This window comes from Parasteatoda tepidariorum, chromosome X2 (genome assembly GCF_043381705.1).
Source record: "Parasteatoda tepidariorum isolate YZ-2023 chromosome X2, CAS_Ptep_4.0, whole genome shotgun sequence".
In the NCBI taxonomy this organism is placed as follows: Eukaryota; Metazoa; Arthropoda; class Arachnida; order Araneae; family Theridiidae; genus Parasteatoda; species Parasteatoda tepidariorum.
In genome coordinates, this window is record NC_092215.1 from 7473592 (window position 1) to 7485674 (window position 12083).

General features: G+C 34.5%; 1 protein-coding gene across 1 annotated transcript in view; it reads left to right on the top strand.

The window, feature by feature from the left end:
- The first annotated feature begins 9749 nt into the window (after window positions 1-9749).
- Window positions 9750-12083, top strand: part of LOC107440965 (ATP-binding cassette subfamily G member 4) — a 46858-nt gene continuing 44524 nt past the window's right edge. Inside the window, exon 1 of the mRNA XM_016054066.2 lies at window positions 9750-9913. Within this exon, the coding sequence (XP_015909552.1) occupies window positions 9890-9913 (24 nt within the window). The 5' untranslated portion in view covers window positions 9750-9889. The remainder of the gene's footprint in view (window positions 9914-12083) is intronic.

Consider the following 12083-nt stretch of genomic DNA (forward strand, 5'->3'; position numbering starts at 1 on the left):
TATTTTAATAAAACAAAACATCCGAATTTATAAACATCCGACTGTTTACGGGTAAAAATTTATTCCGAGCGGACAAAACTACCTGTAAGTGCACTAAAACAGTTTTTGGGCAACGAGTACGAGAAAAATTTAAAATTTACAGTCAACGTAATGGTATGGTTCATTTATTAAGAGGGAACTTTCTCTTAGTCCCCCAAAATACAGAATTATACTTTAATTAGTTTTTAAATACTTTAAAAAGTTACGAAATAGGCAGCAAGTAGTTTAACTTTATTTATGAAAACATTATCGTCCCTGAGTTATGCCTTCACCAATAATTAACCCATCCGAATATGCTTACAATAAATACGTGGTTTCTTTTTCGTAGTTATTCTGACTAGAAATTAGGAGTGCTCATTATGGTAAATTTCTTTGAAATTAACCCGCATTTGCGTTATCAAGAAACGAAATCCTTGAATTTAATTTGAAACCAAATCGGCAATGGTTACTTTTCATCAAGTTAATTGTTGTTAAACCTTACTTTTTAAACAGGCCGACAATACCAAATATAGATTAATAAATAATTGCAGCAACACTGAATCAGCACGAACCGGGAGGTTGTGCAAGTAGAGAGATTTACCATAACACAGTATGAGGAGACTGCTCCACAACAGAAGCATGCATGAATGAGTCCAATTATCCAAAACGATAATTCTTCCTTGGAAAAACTATATAAAGCAAGAAAAAAAAGAAAAATATTTAAAATGTTCCATCAGAAACAAATAATATCAAACGAATCTGACAGTTTTCTTAATAAACACTTAATATCGATATTTACAAAGCAATAATTCAAGATATATATAATATGAAGTAATTTTTTCAGTTTAAACTGTAGTGTGAGTTGGTCAAAAAAACAGGATTTATAAAATGTAACATATTTCTATTAGAAGCCCTTTTCACAAAGTTACATCTTTTTAGAATAGCAGTATATACAGGGTGTCTCAGTTAAACGTTTCAGAACTCCTAAGAGGGGTAGGGTGCATCCTGACGACTCAAAATCATATAGCAATGTGGGGTCGGAAATGCTTTCCTGAAACGGTGATGTACACAGAAGTACCATAAAGAAAAGAGACAGTAAGTAAAAAATCGTTTTAATAATACATTGAAAAAAGCATAAGGTACATGGGTCAAAGTAAGTGTCCGAAGTTTCTGCCACCGGCTACAATGCACACCTCACATCTCCGGCGCATGGACATACGAACATTCTGCAATACTCCAGGCATATCTCGAATTTCTCCGGCAGCTACTGCTATTCTTGCAACCAGCTCCTCCGCATTGTCAATAGGGGTGTCATAAACCAGTGTTTTCATATGACCCCAGAAATAAAAATCAAGCCATGATAGGTCGGATGACCGAGGAGGCCAACGCACTGGAAAGTTTGGAACTTTCGTACAACGCCATCTACCGCGCCTGGAAAGCATTTCCGACCCCGCATTGCTATATGATTTCGTGTCGTCAAGATGCACTCTACCCCTCTTAGGAGTTCTGAAACTTTAACTGAGACACCCTGTATAAGGAGCCAACATCTAGCCTTGAAAATCACAAATACAGTGCCAGGCAAAATCTTACAGTTCGGATATTTATAGATGTTTAGTACAGCTACATTTCAGGATGCAATAGCAAGTTATGTGAGTTACTTTAATCTAATGATACTTCTTTCTGTTAAATTATAACATTTTAGAATTGAAATATCATTTTTAGAGAAAGCTAATTATCGAATCATAAGATTTTATACCTTAAAACTCTTAAATGCTGCCTCATTATTTTCACATTGCAAAAAAGTACCGAAAAATTTTATGCAAATTAATAAATTTCAAAACAAAATTCTTTTGTGACTTTTTACCTGCACCAAACAAGTAAATTCTTTTTTGTATTTAGGTATGTAACATAGAGGTAGAATTTCACTTGCTATAAAAAAATTTGGCTGAAATATTACATTACAGAACATAGAACATTGTTGAAAGCTAATGATAACAAAATTTAAAATATGTAATAATTTATAGTTTTAAAAATTAAACTAAGGCAAAATTCAAACACCTCAATACATTGTTAACATACAAATATACTCTGACTACCTGAGCTTACACATTAACTTGAAATTTGGAATGAAATTTAATTTAGGAATAAATTAAAACACAAATGAATATTAAAAAGAGTAGCCCTGTCATTTAAAAATAATCACTAAAGCAGGTTAGATTTTCACGACTTAAATGGCATAAAAAATTTACAAAATCATGCACGTTATATAAAGATAATGCAAAATAAAAATATGAAATAAAAGTTTTCAACACATGTGTTATAGAATTCAAAATTAAAACAAATTGATACAAAAAAATGCAGTTAAAACTATAATATACAAGATAAATTTAACAATTAATCTTTTTCAAGGAAATTTGGAAAATCAGCAATATATGATTCCGTACCAACAGTGATTAACAAACTTTTACATTTTATTTCGGAATTGCGGATTACTTTAATTTCACCATAAAAATAAGGTTGACAAATTTTATTTTGAGGTAGCATATGTTTCATATTTCCATCAAGAAAAGAACCCTCTGTTTTTATTTCACAAACAACTACAAACACATCGTTATTTATTAATAAAAATTTTTTAACTTTACAATATGAATTATCATTTAATTTTAAGATAGAATCGTTACATTTTTTTTTTAATTTCTCAGGTTTAGTTTCGAACATCATGGAGTCTTTAATTATTTTCTTAGAATGTAGTATATTAGACGGATGAATATTCACTATAAATAGGGCATTGGTTATTTCTTCATTTGGTTGGAATGCTCTCCCCTGTGCTAGTGATGTAATGTTTCCAACCTTTACAACTCTCTTATTCCTTCAATAGGTAAAAATTTTGTCACAGTATTCAATAACTTCATCAGATACATTATAATTTCGAATGCACATGGGTATGGATGAAAATAAGCAATATTTTTGTGCTGTCTCCTTTGCGACCCATTTGGTACCTTTAATAAGTTTTACCAGGTAGCCGTTGCCAGTTTCAAAGGGAAATGCAGAATAGAGCCACAATGGATCCCACACATTGACGCATTTGGCCAAATGCCAAAGAAGATCCACATTAAAGTTCATGTGTAAAGCACCATACAGTGTTGGAAAATCTTTAACAAACTGGTGCAACATCTGGTTTGCAAGTTCAACGTCTGATTTTTTAGCATTAGCTTGCAATAGAATGAAAAGTGCTGAGGAAAATATCGATAGATTTTGGACATATTTTGTTGGCAAAATGTTGTCTAAGCATGGGACACAATAAAAAAGTATCCATGCTCACCATTTGTTAGCCTTCCAGTGAGCAAAATCACTGAATGCTCTTGGTCTTCTTGAAATCACCTGTGAAGGAGTGATTGCCACAATATTTTTATCAATTTTTTGTAATTTATCATTTGATAAATAATAATCATTTGAATGATTTGACGAAGAGGTCTAAATGCTTGCCATTAACTTGGCAGCACCCAGAAAACAACAGTGCATGTAGCCGATAGGAAATCCATAGACTACATACTAACTATACTAATACATACTAATCCATAGACCAAATATGGCACAGAAGCAAAGGGTGTAAGACCTTTGACACCTTTAACGATTTCTCCTGATTGCTCAGCTTCAATCATATCTTTCTTCATTTGATTGGAATTTCTTCTTTCATAAAAGGTGCCAAAGGTATATTTTAGTTGACTGCTTTCAACTATATCACCAGGATGATAGTAATATGGACAACCATATTTACCATTGAACTGTTTGATGTTTTGTAACGCAGCTTTCGCAACGGAATCAGCAACACAATAAGTGAAAATCACTCTTCTCGTAATGCCAGCAATTGAAATTCCTTCCTCAAACAGAACAATGACTTCTTTAATAAAGGGTGTAAAATAGGTTGGCATAACAGGTTCTTTTCTGCCGAGCCAGAAACCAGCGAGCATAGTATTACACCCATCAAACCTTTCATTTAAAGGTAGCTCATTCAAATGTAATTGCATGGGTCGCCAGGTGCTTTTGCAGGATTTATAAACTGCTGATCCATCAGTATTAAAAGTTACTCTACAGAGATCACCATCTCTGTAAATCCCATTTCCGAATAATTTCTGAAATCCAGTTCCATCATTTAAATCCGATAAAACTCCATTTTCAGATATTTGGAACGTAGAAAACTTTTCTTCTTGATTTCTAGATTCAAGAAGCTGTTGCAATTGAGGGTTCACTGGTATGGTCAAAATAAGTTACCATCATTTAATGATGTCGTGGAGAAGACTTCAGTACATACATCAAAAATTTTATGGTTATTATCATTAATAGGTACTTCTCTAAAAAAATTTTTTTAATGGCGGGCACTTGGAACTATTGTCCATTGGCCACAGAAAGTGCCAGAACTGCTCTCTTTTCGTTACCCAGTGGATACCTGTGGCGAAGCCACGGCGGTGGAGCAGCGTCGCCCAACTTCTCCAATATAAGTTAAGCAATTTTTGCGATAAAAATGAAATTTATATTGCAAATTTAGAGAAAAGAGTTTTCTTAGGAGCAACATGCTAGGAGGTAAAATCTCAGATCCATTAATTTGGTTGATAAGTTCGATGAGGTCCACAATTGCATTATTGGTTAAATCATGCCTAATTGCATAGTGGAGACCCATTAACAAGGCTTCAAATTTGGAAGATTTGTAATTACTACAGTGCACTCCCGATTATCCGGGCTAATCACCGGGACAGGTCGCACGGACAATCGAAAAACACGGATAATCTGAAAACTCCTTTTATTAAAGACAAAATCAATATTAGTACAAAAAATATAAAAATTACTCACATTTGCATGCTGTAAAACATCAAACTAGGAATTTTCCTTTTAAAAAAATGTGTAAAGCGTCTTCGTCATTTATCGATACACATATTTTACGAACAGCAGTAATTTCACCGTAATCAAATCCTCCCATATAATCTAATAAAGTTACCACAGAGCTGCAGTATGAGAAATTGTATTTCCCTCATTTACTACATCTTCTGCATCAGTTACTATCATCACTATTTGATTTAGCAACATAACGATGTCTTTATCTGTCAAATACTGGAAACCAATCTTCTAAATTTTCTTCATAAAGAATTTCGAAACCTTAGATTCCTTTTGCTTGTTCGAAAATACTGTTATCATATTTTTCTTGAACATCTGAAGAAGATTGTTCATCAAGCGGTATGATCTCTCTCCAAGATCGTGAAAACATAGACGATTTTACCCTTGACCATGCTGCTGATATTCCATATACTGTAATCCAATAACGAATATTGCTTACAGAAATTTTGTAGTGTTATAACTTCATGAATTTTGAAAATGTTTCTCTTTATATTTTTTGTGACACCGGAATGAGCACGGATAATCCGCAAACCGGATAATCCGCGCACGGATAATCGAGAGTGTACTGTATTTACAATTGCGTTTAAACTCAAATCAACTTGGCTGACATTGTTGAGTGAGGTCTCTTCCGAATCACTTAGAACTGATTCATGATCAGAGAATGAAAGTCCATCAGATGAGTCATAAATATCACTAACTGTAGACATTCTATCAGATTCATTGTCTTGCGATAGGTTTATAATGTCAGTATCATTCGATGTTGCCGCGCAATTAAGTTGTTTTGTATATCTCCAATTAGTTGTTTTTGGAATATTTGCGGAACTACACTGCTGGCCACCGTAAATGCAACATCCTGAAGGAAGCATGCATATAACATGAAATTTACAGCATGCATTAGCGGAGGTGAGATATGCAAATGATTAGAATTTCAGCGCAGACGCACATTACGCGCGCCTGTGGCGCCACTTCAAAGCGCTATTTAAGGCTCGGAGATTTCGACGATTTCAAGTTCGGCAATTGTGTTTTTCTTGTGATTTTTTCATAAAACGATCAATTATGCCTCGTAGAAAGCAGCGATCATCTTTTGATCAAGTATCCGAGTTCGACAGAGGAAGGATAGTGGCCTACCGAGATTGTGGATTATCTTTCAGGGAAATCAGTAGTCGTGTTGAATGAAACCAAACAACTGTAATGCGGATCGTTGGATGCAGGAGGGTACGACGGACCAACGTGTTTGATTGCATCCACCTCAGTGCACCACTTCAAGTGATGACAGGTGAATTGTGCTCATGGCAGTGACTGATTGTTCAGTCACATCACAAACCATAGCACAGCACATTCATTCTGTAACGCATCATCCAGTGTCTGCGCGTACGATTAGGCGCCGTTTGCAGCAGAGTGGTCTGTCCGCAAGACGTCTATCGCTTCGTCTGCCCCTGACGCAGAACCGTAGACGTCTCCGCCGCCAATGTCGCGATGAAAGAAGGATGTGGACTACAGAATGGAAGGAAATTGTCTTTACTGACGAGTCGCGCTTCTGTCTACAACACCACGATGGTTGCATTCGAGTCTGGAGACACGGTGGAGAGAGGATGCTGAACAGCTGTGTTATGCACCACCATACTGTTCCTGCACCGGGTATTATGGTATGGGACGGTATTGGATATCACTCTCGCACTCATCTAGTACGCATTGCGGTATCTTAAACAGCCAGCGCTACATCTCCGAGTTGTCCTTCTTCACGCATTATCCTGTTGAAATATGGCTGTGGGCAAGCCTTCAGAGCTTGCCCACAGCCATATTTCAACAGGATAATGCGTGACCACACGTGACACGCATCGTTCAAGGGTTCTTCGTCAATCGCCAGATTGAATTGCTTCCCCTGCCAGCTCGCTCTCCAGATCTTTCGCCGATCGAAAACATGTGGTCCATGATTGCTCAACGATTGACCCAGATTACATCCCCAGCTGCCACACCAGATCAACTTTGGGGCAGCGTGTGGAAGCTGCTTGGTTTGCTGTACCACAAGAACACATCCAAAGTCTCTTTGAGTCAATGCCAAGGCGTGTGGCAGCGGTGATCTCCAACAATGGTGGCTACTCTGGCTACTGATTTTGGCAGGAACCACACTTCACAGAAGTCAATTCAGTCATTTGATACTTGGTCAACATGTTATCTACAAAATAAATTTTGTTGTGATATCTCTTGCCTTTATTGGTGTTGCAATTTGGGTGGTCAGCAGTGTAAATATTAAATAAAACGCTTGATGGCACTATCTAAAATTTCTAATCAAATTTTGAGTGTAACACCCATAGTTGGAAGACAAACAATACAATCTCGTTATCCATGTTAACTTCGGTATTATTATACTTTAAAAAGATGCCGATAACGATTATTTTATGGAACAATTTAAGATTTTATGGGGGCCTCCCTGGCTGAGCGGTATCGCTCGCCAAACGCTGTGCAAGGCGTGGAGGTAGCAGGTTCGAATCCCACTGTAGCCCTGGTAGTATTCTTCGTGATGTCCTTCTCTGAATTGTTCTATCTGTATTTCATAAATGAGCAACAACAACAACAATCTATCTGTCTTTCTACTTGACAAAGGTTTATAAGCCTAAATTGAGCACACAAGCCTGCAAATTTATGCAATTTCAATAAAGCAATATTATATGTATAGAAAATTTGGTCCTCTATGGCCGAGAGATATTATTATTCTACCAAACGCTCAGAAATGTGCAGGCTAAGGATGGTTACGAATCTCTGTGCTTTCCTTCTATAATTTATGCTATCTGTTAAATAGATTTACAAACCGTTCTTTGTATTGAGCACATGATATGCGTAACCAAACATGTATAGCAGTGAGGAATTGTTCCTCCTCTAAACATTCTAAAGTATGGAGATTTCCACCCTAAAAATACATGCATATTCCCTTCTGTATCCGCTGTGAACTGATCGTAAAAATCCGGTTCTCGGTAGAGCACCGAAGTCAAACATCACCGGCTGCTGTCAGTGACCTCTTTGATCAGTCTGCGTAGGGACCGAGGGTGCGCGGTCCTCGTTCTACCGTAAGGACATCGTGCACGGGCTACCAAAGCATCCTCTCTGCAGTGGGGATGGCTCCCCACTGTCTATATAATATAAATTCGACGACAGGACACGATTTATTAGATAAACATAGAATATTTATTATATCAGGTATTATATTATAATAATTAGACCAAATTATTGGACGCACTGTAGTAATGACATGTTTTGCACGAGTTTATATGCTTTTATATTTAAACACACCTGTAATGGCTTCCCATTTGCATTAATAGATTGCATTACAATGATTGATACACGAACATAAATAAGCATTTTACATTGAGTGCGTCTAATAATATGGACATAACCATAAATATAATATTTTTTCACTTATTTTGACCTAAATTAATGCGAAATGATGAAACAAAAAAAGTTTGAAAAAAATGTTTAATGCGTCAAACACGCATTTTAAGCTACATCCAAAATAAAACCGCTGTACACGCAGTTTCACTGTAAAAAAAACTCAAAATTGATCAAAAATGAGTCCCCCGAAACAAATATTCCATGTACTCATTATGAAGTTAGTGACATGCTCAAAATTAAAAGAGCTCATTTATGAGCAAAACGCTCAAAAAAGACACATCATGACAATCATCATCTAATGTGAAGTTTAAACTTAATTAGTCTATAACTATCAAACATCCGAAAAGAAAATCTAATTAGATAAAAGTTTACTGCACCATTCCAAATTTATTAAATGAGAAAAGAATGTCTTTAGAATAATCAGCCCTTTTTTTACAAATGTTTATTTATAAATCACCTTTACAAATTACTATGTTTATTTACAATTGAAGACAGATTTTAGGAGCTGTTTTGAGCTATCATTATACTAAATAATAAGTAGTGCTAATAAATGGACCTCCCTGAATAACTTTTGATCTAATCTTCATATTCTAGGACTCAATTTTAATGGTTCTTGACCGGAAATATGCTAATTAATTAGATCAGATGATAATTTGAGTTACGAAATCAAATACTAAAGCGTGCTTTCTCTGAATATATACCTTATTTTAGACGGATTACCGACCCCTCTAAAAATACGATTTCTCAAGAACTATACTATTGATTTTGTTGCCATATAAAATTACATTCTTTAAAATAATTCTATACCTTACAATTCAAAAAAACTATTATTAAATAAAATAGTAAAAAATAACAATAAATAAATACTAAAAGTAATTTTTTGCGTGAAATTATCATTGAATGAACAAATTTTTAAATTGTGGGAATCATTTTTCAATTCACTTAAAAAGTTCTTGAGATATGTGTAAAAAGTAAAATCAACATTAAGGGGTCTCCTGATCAAACTAATGGGAACATATTTACCAAACTGCGGCTACCCCCTATATTTTGGGAGTTAGAAATCCGAAACCGTCGAAAAAAATTTACGTTTATTCAGAATTTTTTTTCCTTCTGATTTCGTAACTTAAAATATCGTCTGCACAAACTAATCGGTGGTCTGCATTAACTAATAGGTCGTTTGCATTAACTAACCGCCCTGTTTAAAAAAAGTTTTTCAGGGTGATCCTTTTTTTTAATTTTGCGTACTTTTTTACGTAACTTCCTTCTATGCTTAAATGTCGTGATTTGAATCTGAAGAATACTAGACATATTTTCCAAGCTAATGCATGCAATCTATACATTGAGTTATCAGATCTTCTGACAACAGCCGCAAGCATGTGTCTTAAATCCTTTAATCTTTCACCTGATCAAACATTTATGTCTTGTAAAATTATTGGTGGGATGAAGTTCGTTATTGAAACACGAAAACACTGAGTGAAATTATAAAATCTATAGCGCTATATTGTTTGTGGGTTGTTATCTGCATTATTGTTTGTGGGTGAAAATTTTAAGAATTGTGTATTAACGTTTGTTTAGTGTTTATTTCTGTACGAAAATGTGGCCCGATTCTGAAGATGAGGTGAGTAATTAATGATACTCAAAACTAAACGTTATATTGTAAAATTTAAAAGGAACCTGAAAAGAGACAATGCAATAGTACGTCTTTTATGACTTGGATAGGAATGTTCCATGAACAATAGAGTGTAAACATCATAAAGATGATATAATTAATTATTTTCATAATTTCTACTAAGAATATAATCAACTTATTAGTTTCCGTATATGTTAATCATTAATTTATACTTGTGATAAAAATGTTTTAGCATGCTTTTTTCAGAGTTGTTTTTTTTTTCAAATATTTCTTCAAATCTTGATCAAATTTTTACAATTTTAAATTTTAATTTTTAAATATTTTTAAATTTTTTTCAAATTTTGATCTCTTTTTGTGAAAGTTTAATAGTTGAAGTGTTGCTAATTTGCACTTGTAATTCACAATGTTATAGATTTTTAATAGAGATTATTCAATGAAAAGACGAAAACCGGAGAAATCCTGAGGGAAATCCTGAGGCGTTCGCCTTCCAATGAGGTGAATCGGGTTCGAATCCCAGAGATGGCTGGTCGATACGAATCCTCATCCGGCTTGCACCAACTGCAGTGCTGAAGTGAAATATCCTCAGTGGTAGACGGATCATGGGTTAGAGTCCCTTTTCAGTCAGGCTAACCGTGGGAGGTTCTCGTGGTCTTCCTCTCCATGTAACGCAAATTGTGGTTAGTTACATCAAAAGTCCTCCACGAAGGTAAAATTTCACCCAATACTTGATCCAGAAGTTTCCTTGTCTTCTAGATTGGGTTCAAAATTACAAGGCTAAGGAGTTGAACATCAGAGGTTGTAAACTCAAAATTGGGTCTGCTGTTGAACGATGATTATTAAATTAAAAAAATAAAATCAACCTGCAAAAAGAAATGAATTGTAACAGTTCATGTTGTAACCATTCAAACATTTAACAGTCATATTATTGCTATTAATAAAAACAAATCAGACGTTCAGTTGCAATTGAATTCAATTCAAAAGTGCAATTCAATTCCTTTTATTCGATTTAAAAGGTTAATTATTTCTTAAACAGAAGTTATTATCATATATCACAAAAATATAGATCAAGGCAAATAAATTATCATTCAAATAAGTGCCAGAAATAGCTGTTTTACATAATTTAATGATTTGGCGATTAACTTGTAAAGATCGCCAAAATTATTTAAATACGATAAAACAGAATTTCTGTCCCTTTATAAAAAAATACTGATACTTATTACTATCAAAAGGAAAATTAACATAAAATTGAGATAATTTAGATGAAATAAAAGTACCGTTTCAAATGCGCGTGGACAGCTAGTTCACAACGGTGGTGTGGACCTAGTGACGATGATATTTCTGGTTGTAATGAAGTGCCTCCTCGTAAATTCTTATGATATCGCCACCTAGTTTGTGTTTGTAATTGCTGAACTAAATCGGCTTTTAGTTGGTTGTTAGCAATAATTTCATAAATCATACATAATACTAGTTTAATATAACTAGTATTAAGGTAGTAAGCAGAAATAGGCACTCTCAACAACAATTACACAGATGCTTTGGTGGATATCTGAAATATCATCATTATATTTCATTTACACCAGAAAATATCAACGAGCTCCTGACCTTTCAGGAAGGCACTTTATGCTCATCCATCTTAAAAAGTGTAAGGAATACCGGGCAATGGCTCACATATCACTGTATGTCCGGTTGATAAGGTTATTTTAAATAATAACCACGTCCTTTGGTAAATCTGATAAAAACTAAGGATTATTTTGTAATATTCCATACATTGATGTTTTCTTGAATTTTAGGATGTTTGCAAGATATTCCCTTCACTGTTGTTTTTTTAAAGTTAAGGACCATTTTCCAATATTTCCGACATTGATGTTTTTTTAAAGTTAAGGACCACTGGGCGATATTCTGTACTCTAATGTCCTTTTTTTTATTTCAATGGGTGGATATTTACGCATGCAAATAAAGAGTAGCACTTTTTTGAAACTTTGCTTGGATCATGGTCAAGATGCCATCAATTAATGCTGATTGTCGGCACTTGCTGCTGTAAATAAAATATAATGATCTTTAAGTATGTTTCGGACATCAACTAACGCGACTCAAATTAGTAAAGTCATCATTTTAAGATACAAAACTTTGAGGATAGTTTATATAGGCTTACAATTCA